The sequence below is a fragment of the Maylandia zebra genome, unplaced genomic scaffold (genome assembly GCF_041146795.1).
Source record: "Maylandia zebra isolate NMK-2024a unplaced genomic scaffold, Mzebra_GT3a scaffold03, whole genome shotgun sequence".
Classification (NCBI taxonomy): Eukaryota; Metazoa; Chordata; class Actinopteri; order Cichliformes; family Cichlidae; genus Maylandia; species Maylandia zebra.
The window spans coordinates 2911994-2925851 of record NW_027490033.1 but is presented as its reverse complement, the minus strand read 5'-3'; the positions used below and the strand labels follow the sequence as shown (position 1 = coordinate 2925851).

The window sequence follows — 13858 nt, the reverse complement described above, 5'->3', positions numbered from 1 at the left end:
AATATCCTGTTTTTCTGTCACCAGCTACACTTTTAACAGTGTTTTAGCCGCGAATGTCGCAGCGTAATCTTCACACGTCTGGTCAGGTTGTCAACATAGAACGTGTTTGCAAAAGTGCTCAGATGTTTTCAGAGATTTCACTCGCTCTGCTAACAGTCAGCTGACAGAGAGCTCACAGCCCCGGTGTTCCAGCTTAACTGTTTTTTTGGGGGGGGTTACGTTACCCAGTTTGTTTACATATTCCACTGTCCGTGTTCCACATGTTGCATTTGCAGATTCTCATTTTCACCGTCTTTTTCCGCCTTGTGTCTCTGTGCTTCTGTAACATAAAGAACGAGCTGACGTGTTTCTCAGGACACCAGCGATCAGCTCAACAGACCCTCAGTTTACCTGCATGCATCCTCCTCCTCACCTGTCAGCTGTTTAACACCTGCTGCTAATTCAAGAAACGCGCCCACGTGACCTGGTGATAGTCACAGTTTAACTGGGCAGCCGGTGCTCGATATAACGCAATGTCACATTTTTCTGCACAAGATAAGTAAATATAGTTTTTTCCCGAGCGCAGAGCTGCTGAAGCTTGTTTCCCTACAGGGCACTTTATAGGCGAACCAACTTCATCAGCAGCTGATGTCCAATCACACAGCTTTGAAACCTCAGCTGAATTTTAGCTCTCAGTGGTTAAACGCTGGACTTAATTCACTCAGGTTCTGTCTGTCGGGTCACGTTTACTTCACTGTTTTATTTACAACTGAGCAAATCGGTTTGGCTGAGGTTAAACTGCATGTCTCCAAAAGTTGATTCTGTTCATCTGGACGTAGCGTTTTGTTTCGTCATCATCAGGTGACTTCTTCAGTCTCAGCTGACTGCAGGTTTCAATCTTATAAACAGTACATTTGCATAATGACTGAAACCAGCCCACTGAAGGAACAATGGGCTGGGAGGTCAGTTCATTAATCAGAATTATGCAAACTGTCACGGCCATTGATCAACAACCACTGATCAATGTCCATGAGTCCCATTCACAGAGAGTTGGAGAACGGCTGCAATCACAGCATGTAAGATGGTGACAGATGTACCCTTAGGCTCCTCCTCGATTCAGAGATGGTCTTTCCCTTTTCACTTACTTACCTGGATGATTGAGAATGCATCAAGACATCATAACTTCATAGTTTTACTGAAGTTTAATGGTTCACTGTGTTAGACTGAACCGTTCGCTTTTCTTTATCTGGTGTGTTTTGGATTTAACAGTGAATTTTGAGATTAAACTGACTTTTAAAATGTTTTTATACAAAGAGGAAAGAGACGGCGTATTTCCACTGAGAGGAGCAGAGCTTGCAACAGCGTGTTCAGACTGCAACCTGGGCAGAAATATTACATCATCTGGTTTTTAATAGTTATTCAACTGTATTCTAAGCACCAGCGATCTGTTAGAATTTTTAGAGTTTACTTAACTAAAAATAAACGAGGTTAACATATAATTTCTGTGATTGTTTTTGTTTGTTTGTGTGTGTTTCGGTCATGTTATGTTTACCTGTCAAAGGCTTGTTAAAAACTATGAAACACATCGTGCAGACTTCTGGATGTTAGAAGAAAACTAATACTGCTCATGAATGAGACTAAAGGCAGGAAGGTGTCCTGTAAAACTAAACATGTTAATAGGACCTCCCTATTTATATCATAGTTTATGATATAGCACGTGTATTTCAGTAATAGCCTGCTGATTTCAGTGTAGTGGTGAACAGTCACACAGCTCCGTGGGTGTTATCTGTGAGACTGCTTAACTATAATTTATCCAAGTTAACGTCAGTTAACCATTCAGACAGTTCTGTTGCAATGACAAACCTCATGTCGCCGGTAGGTTTCCGCTGTGCCAGCTGTTTACATTACAGCTGCTTATGCAGTAACCATGGTAACCACGGACTCCAGGTCAGACAACAATTTTACATATATGATCTTAAAACAGGACACAGCCACTGTACGTGCTGGCCTCATATCAAATGTGAACGCAGACTATGTTTGACGTTTGTTTATATCTAATCTTCCTCTCAAACATTTAAACAGCAGCGAGTCTGCAGCTGAGGGAACACAAACTCAAACTGTCGGAACAGGTTTGATCGTTTTGTGTATGATTTATGATTTATTAAACGTATAAATGTTATTCTAATCTGCTGCTGAGTCTCTTACGCTGATGAAAATGCAGAAAACACAGATCACGGACACCTGTTCAACCAATCACATTCATTCCACTTTGATCTGCGACAAACTGACGGTTCATCTCTGTTACAGTGTTGCGTTAGACTGCTATATTTTTTGTTCTTTATGCTGTAGATTTTCACGTCTCTGGAATAGTTGGCAGTAAAAAGGATGATTTTGTGTAAAATCATATTGATATGAGCCGTGACATATTCGTAGATGACAGTTAGATTAGTCAGCTGGGAAACTCTGGGTTAACTCAGAGAGCTGAAGATATCGTGGACATGCTGACCTCGCTCCGTGGTGTACAGGGCCGTTTACCCTCGTGATTAATATTCACAATTAAAATATTAGCCGAACATCATGAAGTCTGTATGTGTGTCATAGTGTCGAACAACCTTTGTACAGTTAAAGCCAGCAGTTACTACATGAAACACCAACGTTATCTCTTTTATGCGTTTATACGCAGGTCACGCTGATTACTGAACAAAAACACAAAGATCAGATGTTAATCGGATTTATTTGCTCTCTCTCCTCCTTAAACATGTTTTTATGTTAGTTATAATTCAGAATTGGCGACTGAAACACGCAGGACACATACGAACATCAGGAAATAAAAACCTGATAAATATAACCTCAGTAAATGAAGTCAGTGTACTGCGGGGGTTATGGCGGCTGAAATCAAATCACTTTGACTGTCACATCACATGTGCAGGTACACTGGTACAGTACATGCGAGTGAAATTCTTGTGTGCGAGCTTCACAAGCAACAGAGGTGTGCAAAAATACAATAACATAAGAACAAGCAAAATAGAAGAATGGCTAAATCTGAGAGTTATATGGAAATTAAATAGAGTAAACAATAAAATAAAATATACAGAGGTTGGTAGTTGGACATGTGCAAAACAAGTGGCATTTATATACAGTGTGGAGTGCATAATGTTGAAGTTCCAGTAGTGAAGGTGAGGTGTCTATGAAGTGTTCAGCAGTCTGATGGCCTGGTGGAAGAAGCTGTCTCTCAGTCTGCTGGTACGGGACCGGATGCTGCAGAACCTCCTTCCTGATGGAAGTAGTCTGAACAGTTTATGGCTGGGGTGACTGGAGTCCTTGATGATCCTCCCCGCTTTCCTCAGGCAGCGCTTCCTGTAGATGTCCTGTAGGGAGGGAAGCTCACCTCCAATTATCCTAATTACATTTGGCCCGCGAAACCATTCCAAATTACCAAATTACTATTGTTATACAACATAACGTGAGACATTTGTTGTTTTTATGTTCAGTCTCAACTGTTACGAAGTTGATGTGCAGTTAATAAGTGCAATAAATATTTATACTGGAAAAGAAAACCGTGAGAGAATCGTGATCTCAATTCTAAGCCAAAAAATCGTGATTCTCATTTTATGCAAAATCGTGCAGCCCTAGTACTGACCACGTAAGATCGTCAGCCAGATGTACACCAAGGAAGCTGAAGCTGCTCACTCTCCACAGCAGCACCATTGATGGTGATGGGGTGTGTACTTCTCTGCACCTCCGGAAGTCCACTATCACCTCCTTTGTCTTTGCGACGTTGAGGGTGAGATGGTTGGCTTGACACCAGTGGGTCAGGGCGCTGACCTCCTCCCTGTAAGCCGTCTCATCACCTTTGGTGGTAAGACCCACCACTGTAGTGTCGTCCGCAAACTGTACTCCGCCCTCTCCTGTGAGTACAGGAGAGGGCTCAGTACACACCCCTGTGGAGCACCAGTGTTCAGTGTGAGGGGGGATGAGGTGATGCTGCCCAGTCTGACCACTTGGCATCTGTCAGACAGGAAGTTAAGAATCCAGCTGCAAAGGGAGCTGCTCAGTCCTAGATCCTGCAGTTTCCTGTCCAGCTTCGAGGGAACGATGGTATTGAATACTGAGCTGTAATCTACAAACAGCATTCTCACATACAGTGGGGCAAAAAAGTATTTAGTCAGCCACCGATTGTGCAAGTTCCCCCACCTAAAATGATGACAGAGGTCAGTAATTTGCACCAGAGGTACACTTCAACTGTGAGAGACAGAATGTGAAAAAAAAAATCCATGAATCCACATGGTAGGATTTGTAAAGAATTTATTGGTAAATCAGGGTGGCAAATAAGTATTTGGTCAATAACAAAAATACAACTCAATACTTTGTAACATAACCTTTGTTGGCAATAACAGAGGTCAAACGTTTACTATAGGTCTTTACCAGGTTTGCACACACAGTAGCTGGTATTTTGGCCCATTCCTCCATGCAGATCTTCTCGAGAGCAGTGATGTTTTGGGGCTGTCGCCGAGCAACACGGACTTTCAACTCCCGCCACAGATTTTCTATGGGGTTGAGGTCTGGAGACTGGCTAGGCCACTCCAGGACTTTCAAATGCTTCTTACGGAGCCACTCCTTTGTTGCCCGGGCGGTGTGTTTTGGATCATTGTCACGTTGGAAGACCCAGCCTCGTTTCATCTTCAAAGTTCTCACTGATGGAAGGAGGTTTTGGCTCAAAATCTCACGATACATGGCCCCATTCATTCTGTCCTTAACACGGATCAGTCGTCCTGTCCCCTTGGCAGAAAAACAGCCCCATAGCATGATCTTTCCACCCCCATGCTTCACAGTAGGTATGGTGTTCTTGGGATGCAACTCAGTATTCTTCTTCCTCCAAACACGACGAGTTGAGTTTATACCAAAAAGTTCTACTTTGGTTTCATCTGACCACATGACATTCTCCCAATCCTCTGCTGTATCATCCATGTGCTCTCTGGCAAACTTCAGACGGGCCTGGACATGCACTGGCTTCAGCAGCGGAACACGTCTGGCACTGCGGGATTTGATTCCCTGCCGTTGTAGTGTGTTACTGATGGTGACCTTTGTTACTTTGGTCCCAGCTCTCTGCAGGTCATTCACCAGGTCCCCCCGTGTGGTTCTGGGATCTTTGTTCACCGTTCTCATGATCATTTTGACCCCACGGGATGAGATCTTGCATGGAGCCCCAGATCAGGGGAGATTATCAGTGGTCTTGTATGTCTTCCATTTTCTGATGATTGCTCCCACAGTTGATTTTTTCACACCAAGCTGCTTGCCTATTGTAGATTCACTCTTCCCAGTCTGGTGCAGGTCTACAATACTTTTCCTGGTGTCCTTCGAAAGCTCTTTGGTCTTGGCCATGGCGGAGTTTGGAGTCTGACTGTTTGAGGCTGTGGACAGGTGTCTTTTATACAGATGATGGATTCAAACAGGTGCCATTCATACAGGTAACGAGTGGGGGACAGAAAAGCTTCTTACAGAAGACGTTACAGGTCTGTGAGAGCCAGAGATTTTCCTTGTTTGAGGTGACCAAATACTTATTTTCCACCCTGATTTACGAATAAATTCTTTACAAATCCTACCATGTGAATTCATGGATTTTTTTTTCACATTCTGTCTCTCACAGTTGAAGTGTACCTCTGGTGCAAATTACTGACCTCTGTCATCATTTTAAGTTGGGGAACTTGTACAATCGGTGGCTGACTAAATACTTTTTTGCCCCACTGTACGTGTCTCTCTTCTCCAGGTGTGACAGGGCAGGCCGGGTCCTCAGGAGGATGCAGCCTATGAAAGTACTCACTGGCTGTATCACAATTCAGGGTCTGAAGCCTTAACGGTCCTCAAGGGCCGCGTACTCAAAGACCGCAAAGGACGGAAGTGCGAGGCTTTTGAAATGGGACGGCAGGAGCAGGAACATGAATAATGACAATAGATGTTTGTGTGAAAGTGCTGGAAGCAAATGAGTGTGTGATGTTCTTTCAGTGTTGCACTTTGTAGACGCTCCCTGAGCACTGGTCTCACAGCCAGCTGCACATAGAGACCAGTGTTGTTAGTCCAGGTCAGAAGATGACTTGTTGGAATGAAAATGAGCTTGTAGTTTGTCTGCTTTAATAATGTGACTGGAAAAAGGTGTTGGACTTCAAATATGTCCATTTCTTTCACACTTCACCTTTAAAAGTGAAGCCATGTGGTTCCTGGAAGGAAAAACACGACTTTTTCAAGTCTTTGTCCTGTTTTTATGAGAAATGTACAACTTTAATGTGAAACATTCAGAGTTTTTTCTCTTGTTGTGTTTGTTTGAAGCTGCTTCCTGTTGGCTTCAGCTGTTTGGAGTTTCCATTTTCTAAACTTCTACATTCTGAACCTTCTTCAGCTCTGAACAGATGATGAAACACTGAATGATTTCAAGCACTTTGTCTAATAAACTTACATCTTTCATTCTTTATACAGTGTCTGTGGTTTGTCAGATATTGGCCTTGATTATCTGGCAGCAGCACTGAAGTCCAACCCCTCGTATCCCACAGAGGTGGACCTGAGTGGAACCTACAGCAACCTGAAGGATCCAGGAGTGAAGCATCTGTGTGGTTTCCTGGAGAATCCACGATGTCGATTTGAAACTCTGAGGTCAGTCAGCATGTTTTAGTTGTGCTGAGATGAATATGATATGAAAGTTGTGCTGACACTAAACTGCAGACGTCAGGCTGATATTACACTGATCCACACTGAGGATCTTCATGGTAAAGTCTGTTTTCTTCTTCTCTGGTTTAGTCCATTGACTGCAGCAGAACAATGTTCACATTTCAAACAGTGATGCTCAACGTATGGCCCGCGGCCCACACGCGGCCTGCCCACCTTTCCTGATTCAGAGAGAGGGGACCCTGATTAACTGTGTAGCTTCTTCCTCACAGTTCTAAGTATCAGACACAACAATGAATAATCCACAGCTGACTGTCTTTAGCAGGTCAAAGGTCACGGCACACAGCACTCTGGGAAACAGTTTGGAGCAGGAATTCTTGCACATTTACAAACTGACACTGCTGCACGGCATGCTGGGTAATGCTAGCTGCTCAGGTATGGGCGTGCTAACGGCTGTGAGGCTCTGTGGCTGCAGAACACCGAAGTAGAGAAAAGAGAGGTGGAGGATGAAGAAAAGAGGCGGAGATGAAGCAGAAGTTTCTACAGAGAACAGTGTGAGCTCTCAGCAGGTCACTTCAATAAGAAGGACAAAGTGCAGCAGGAATGACTAAACCCACTAACAATCTGATATCCCCGTGTTCCTGTTGTTCTACAGCATCATCATTAATGCTGCTCCACCACCATCACTGCAGCTGACCAATCAGCTTCTGTCACGTCATGTGACGCTCTGTGACTCAGACTGGAGAAATGCTAAATGGCTAACCTGAAGCTAACCTGAGAAACAGTCAAAGTACTGATGATTCCTACAAAGTGTGTGTGTTCAGTATGAGATGAGTGTGAATGAAACCATGGAGGAGCGGGCCGTGGCTGCTCTCACACACGTTTGCTGCAGGGGCGGAGCTACAGAAATGTTCAAGGGGGGCAAAATCAAAGCCATTATTGTTGACACATATGCAGCTGTTACATCCTGTAATATGCATTAAATATGGTTCAAATACATTAAATGCATTAAATATACATGTTTCATATAAATACAGTCTACAACTGTGTTTTCTTCAGCCCACATAAGGAAACAGTTGAGTCAGATAAAGACAGAAGGCCTTTTCCACGTCCCTCTGCTCAGTGTTAAAGTGCTGATGATGTTCAAGCTCAGGCAGCAGGAGGGATTTCTAAGCATCCTTCACTGATCCACAACAAAGGTCCAGAGTTTGATCCGTCCTAGTAGGACAGGAAACATACTGATAAGAGTTTCAAAGTGTCTTTGTAAGCAGACATGATTGAAATGAGCCAGTCTGAGTTTGGTTCCTGCAGTTTGTGCTTCATAAACAGAGCTGAAGCAGAGGCAGCGTGTGCCTGCAGGTGAATGTACACTGCTGTTATAAGAGCTGTGGAAACTCAGGTCAAAAGGACGTAACCACACTGCTGACAGTTCCAGGACAGTCACAGAGTTACAGCATCATTTGTGAACATAAAGACAGAAAGCTCATCCAAATCCTGGGATTAAAAGTCTGTCCTGGTGGTGTCCAGTCAAACACGTCTCTGTGAAAGCTTCAATCCAACAGGCTCCAAAGTCCTTCTGCTCATTTCCTCGCCGGGTTCTTGATGCTCCTGTACCATCTCTCTGTCATCCTCCTCGCTCCCTCTTTGCACTCACAGTCTTTGTGCATCATTAACACTCACATGTGGAAAACCAAAGTTTTACTGGGCAGAAGATGATCATCAGTGACGCTGTCTTTAAAACACTCTTGTTAGAAATGTACGACTTTAATGTGAAACATTCAGAGTTTTTTCTCTTGTTGTGTTTGTTTGAAGCTACTTCCTGTTGGCTTCAGCTGTTTGGAGTTTCCATTTTCTAAACTTCTACATTCTGAACCTTCTTCAGCTCTGAACAGATGATGAAACACTGAATGATTTCAAGCACTTTGTCTAATAAATTTACATCTTTCATTCTCTATACAGATTGTGGGGCTGTGATTTGTCAGAGATCAGCTGTGATTATCTGGCAGCAGCACTGAAGTCCAACCCCTCCCATCTGAGACAGCTGGAGCTGAGTAATGACTCCTCTTCTTCAACTAAGAACAACCTGCAGGATCCAGGAGTGAAGCATCTGTGTGGTTTCCTGGAGAGTCCAGGATGTAAACTTGAAACTCTGAGGTCAGTCAGCATGTTTTAGTTGTGCTGAGATGAATATGATGTGAAAGTTGTGCTGACACTAAACTGCAGACATCAGGCTGATATTATACTGATCCACACTGAGGATCTTCATGGTAAAGTCTGTTTTCTTCTTCTCTGGTTTAGTCCATTGACTGCAGCAGAACAATGTTCACATTTCAAACAGTGATACTCAACGTATGGCCCGCGGCCCACACGCGGCCTGCCCACCTTTCCTGATTCAGAGAGAGGGGACCCTGATTAACTGCGTAGCTTCTTCCTCACAGTTCTAAGTATCAGACACAACAATGAATAATCCACAGCTGACTGTCTTTAGCAGGTCAAAGGTCACGGCACACAGCAGACAGTCAGAAATATTCTAACTCTGATCATTTATCAGTTGTGACACTGTGAGACTTGATCAGAGGTGTGATCATCACAGCAGAGGCCTTTGTGTCAAAGTCACTGAGGATCAAACAGAAACACATGAAGCAGATTTTCCTCTTCTGGCTTTTTATAGCAGATAACCTTCAAAATATTCTGCAGTCGATCAAAAACTGAAGCAAACCATGAAGCAACATGTGAACATGAGCTGATGCTGCTGAAGTGAAGCAAAGTTACAGAGGTTTGATTACAGACACAGCTGAGAGTTTGTAATCTGTCATCATTTTAAAAAGTTTCCATGGAACAGCAGAAATGAGGCTTTACTGTCAGAGGCCGACAGCACTGAACACAACAGCAGACTGGTGGCTAATAAACAGTGAATGATGCAGAAACAGATGTTTGAAGCTGTTCTTGGAGTACACTGAGAGAGAGAGAGAGCTGTGCAGGCAGGAACAGCCAAAGTCAGAGAGAATTCATGAGCATATTGATCAAACGTGAAGCAGAGTTTGGATCTTCTTTTGCTGCTGCTTCACTCAGTTTTGGTTGGAGACAGATGAAACCTGCAGCTTCAGGATCTGTGAGCTGTCCACTTTCAGCCCCGACGGCGTGTCCGTGTACGTGCCGTGGAGTGAACGATCCACGCTCTGTGTTTCCATCTTTGTGTGTTTAGCTGCTCTCATTTACTGTTTTAGCTGTTTGCTGCTTGTTGAAATAGTTTGTGAGCTTTAACCTGAGATTCTGGCAAAATACATTTATATTAAACATCGATTCAGGATTGAATGAATCAACATCGTTTTATTCAAATTAAAACCATTTAAATGGGAACATGAATTTTTTACAGCCGCCTCTAATGCTGGGTAATGTCAGCTGGTCCATGTGCAGCTGGCTGTGAGGCTCAGGGAGCGTCTACAAAGTGCAACACTGAAAGAACATCATCCATAAATATTGAGTAAGAACTGGACTCTCATACAGCAAGACTCAAATGCCTTTAAACATCAGCTTATCCTGCTGATCCAAGTCCAACACTGAGTTTGTAAAAACATGTTTGTCAATCATTTTGTTTGGTTTCTGAGGAAAAAGATTCAATAAGTTGCTGCTAATACACAACATTTCATCATATTTCCTCATAACCCTCTTTTGTCTGACCATTTGATCCCATTTGAATTTGCAATAAAGGATCCACAGAGTTTGGTGACAATAATGACAGTAGATGTTTGTGTGAAAGTGCTGGAAGCAAATGAGTGTGTGATGTTCTTTCAGTGTTGCACTTTGTAGACGCTCCCTGAGCACTGGTCTCACAGCCAGCTGCACATAGAGACCAGTGTTGTTAGTCCAGGTCAGAAGATGACTTGTTGGAATGAAAATGAGCTTGTAGTTTGTCTGCTTTAATAATGTGACTGGAAAAAGGTGTTGGACTTCAAATATGTCCATTTCTGTCACACTTCACCTTTAAAAGTGAAGCCATGTGGTTCCTGGAAGGAAAAACACGACTTTTTCAAGTCTTTGTCCTGTTTTTATGAGAAATGTACGACTTTAATGTGAAACATTCAGAGTTTTTTCTCTTGTTGTGTTTGTTTGAAGCTGCTTCCTGTTGGCTTCAGCTGTTTGGAGTTTCCATTTTCTAAACTTCTACATTCTGAACCTTCTTCAGCTCTGAACAGATGATGAAACACTGAATGATTTCAAGCACTTTGTCTAATAAACTTACATCTTTCATTCTTTATACAGCTTGAAGAGCTGTGATTTGTCAGAGATCAGCTGTGATTATCTGGCAGCAGCACTGAAGTCCAACCCCTCCCATCTGAGACAGCTGGATCTGAGTAAGAACCACCTGCAGGATCCAGGAGTGAAGCATCTGTGTGGTTTCCTGGAGAGTCCAGGATGTAAACTTGAAACTCTGAGGTCAGTCAGCATGTTTTAGTTGTGCTGAGATGAATATGATGTGAAAGTTGTGCTGACACTAAACTGCAGACATCAGGCTGATATTATACTGATCCACACTGAGGATCTTCATGGTAAAGTCTGTTTTCTTCTTCTCTGGTTTAGTCCATTGACTGCAGCAGAACAATGTTCACATTTCAAACAGTGATACTCAACGTATGGCCCGCGGCCCACACGCGGCCTGCCCACCTTTCCTGATTCAGAGAGAGGGGACCCTGATTAACTGTGTAGCTTCTTCCTCACAGTTCTAAGTATCAGACACAACAATGAATAATCCACAGCTGACTGTCTTTAGCAGGTCAAAGGTCACGGCACACAGCAGACAGTCAGAAATATTCTAACTCTGATCATTTATCAGTTGTGACACTGTGAGACTTGATCAGAGGTGTGATCATCACAGCAGAGGCCTTTGTGTCAAAGTCACTGAGGATCAAACAGAAACACATGAAGCAGATTTTCCTCTTCTGGCTTTTTATAGCAGATAACCTTCAAAATATTCTGCAGTCGATCAAAAACTGAAGCAAACCATGAAGCAACATGTGAACATGAGCTGATGCTGCTGAAGTGAAGCAAAGTTACAGAGGTTTGATTACAGACACAGCTGAGAGTTTGTAATCTGTCATCATTTTAAAAAGTTTCCATGGAACAGCAGAAATGAGGCTTTACTGTCAGAGACCGACAGCACTGAACACAACAGCAGACTGGTGGCTAATAAACAGTGAATGATGCAGAAACAGATGTTTGAAGCTGTTCTTGGAGTACACTGAGAGAGAGAGAGCTGTGCAGGCAGGAACAGCCAAAGTCAGAGAGAATTCATGAGCATATTGATCAAACGTGAAGCAGAGTTTGGATCTTCTTTTGCTGCTGCTTCACTCAGTTTTGGTTGGAGACAGATGAAACCTGCAGCTTCAGGATCTGTGAGCTGTCCACTTTCAGCCCCGACGGCGTGTCCGTGTACGTGCCGTGGAGTGAACGATCCACGCTCTGTGTTTCCATCTTTGTGTGTTTAGCTGCTCTCATTTACTGTTTTAGCTGTTTGCTGCTTGTTGAAATAGTTTGTGAGCTTTAACCTGAGATTCTGGCAAAATACATTTATATTAAACATCGATTCAGGATTGAATGAATCAACATCGTTTTATTCAAATTAAAACCATTTAAATGGGAACATGAATTTTTTACAGCCGCCTCTAATGCTGGGTAATGTCAGCTGGTCCATGTGCAGCTGGCTGTGAGGCTCAGGGAGCGTCTACAAAGTGCAACACTGAAAGAACATCATCCATAAATATTGAGTAAGAACTGGACTCTCATACAGCAAGACTCAAATGCCTTTAAACATCAGCTTATCCTGCTGATCCAAGTCCAACACTGAGTTTGTAAAAACATGTTTGTCAATCATTTTGTTTGGTTTCTGAGGAAAAAGATTCAATAAGTTGCTGCTAATACACAACATTTCATCATATTTCCTCATAACCCTCTTTTGTCTGACCATTTGATCCCATTTGAATTTGCAATAAAGGATCCACAGAGTTTGGTGACAATAATGACAGTAGATGTTTGTGTGAAAGTGCTGGAAGCAAATGAGTGTGTGATGTTCTTTCAGTGTTGCACTTTGTAGACGCTCCCTGAGCACTGGTCTCACAGCCAGCTGCACATAGAGACCAGTGTTGTTAGTCCAGGTCAGAAGATGACTTGTTGGAATGAAAATGAGCTTGTAGTTTGTCTGCTTTAATAATGTGACTGGAAAAAGGTGTTGGACTTCAAATATGTCCATTTCTGTCACACTTCACCTTTAAAAGTGAAGCCATGTGGTTCCTGGAAGGAAAAACACGACTTTTTCAAGTCTTTGTCCTGTTTTTATGAGAAATGTACGACTTTAATGTGAAACATTCAGAGTTTTTTCTCTTGTTGTGTTTGTTTGAAGCTGCTTCCTGTTGGCTTCAGCTGTTTGGAGTTTCCATTTTCTAAACTTCTACATTCTGAACCTTCTTCAGCTCTGAACAGATGATGAAACACTGAATGATTTCAAGCACTTTGTCTAATAAACTTACATCTTTCATTCTTTATACAGATTGAAGAACTGTGGTTTGTCAGAGATCAGCTGTGATTATCTGGCAGCAGCACTGAAGTCCAACCCCTCCCATCTGAGACAGCTGGACCTGAGCAGGAACTACAAGCTGCAGGATCCAGGAGTGAAGCATCTGTGTGGTTTCCTGGAGAGTCCAGGATGTAAACTTGAAACTCTGAGGTCAGTCAGCATGTTTTAGTTGTGCTGAGATGAATATGATGTGAAAGTTGTGCTGACACTAAACTGCAGACATCAGGCTGATATTATACTGATCCACACTGAGGATCTTCATGGTAAAGTCTGTTTTCTTCTTCTCTGGTTTAGTCCATTGACTGCAGCAGAACAATGTTCACATTTCAAACAGTGATACTCAACGTATGGCCCGCGGCCCACACGCGGCCTGCCCACCTTTCCTGATTCAGAGAGAGGGGACCCTGATTAACTGCGTAGCTTCTTCCTCACAGTTCTAAGTATCAGACACAACAATGAATAATCCACAGCTGACTGTCTTTAGCAGGTCAAAGGTCACGGCACACAGCAGACAGTCAGAAATATTCTAACTCTGATCATTTATCAGTTGTGACACTGTGAGACTTGATCAGAGGTGTGATCATCACAGCAGAGGCCTTTGTGTCAAAGTCACTGAGGATCAAACAGAAACACATGAAGCAGATTTTCCTC

General features: G+C 43.0%; 1 protein-coding gene across 2 annotated transcripts in view; it reads left to right on the top strand.

Annotated features, from left to right (window-relative positions):
• LOC112432436 (protein NLRC3) overlaps nt 1-13858 on the top strand; it is a 3307575-nt gene that overhangs the window by 455590 nt on the left and 2838127 nt on the right. Inside the window, exons 14-16 of one of the 2 annotated variants that reach the window (XM_076881152.1) lie at nt 8596-8790; nt 10900-11073; nt 13181-13357. The exons of the other annotated variant lie outside the window; for it this stretch is intronic. Coding sequence (XP_076737267.1) covers nt 8596-8790; nt 10900-11073; nt 13181-13357 — 546 coding nt within the window. The remainder of the gene's footprint in view (nt 1-8595; nt 8791-10899; nt 11074-13180; nt 13358-13858) is intronic. 2 annotated transcript variants of the gene reach the window in all.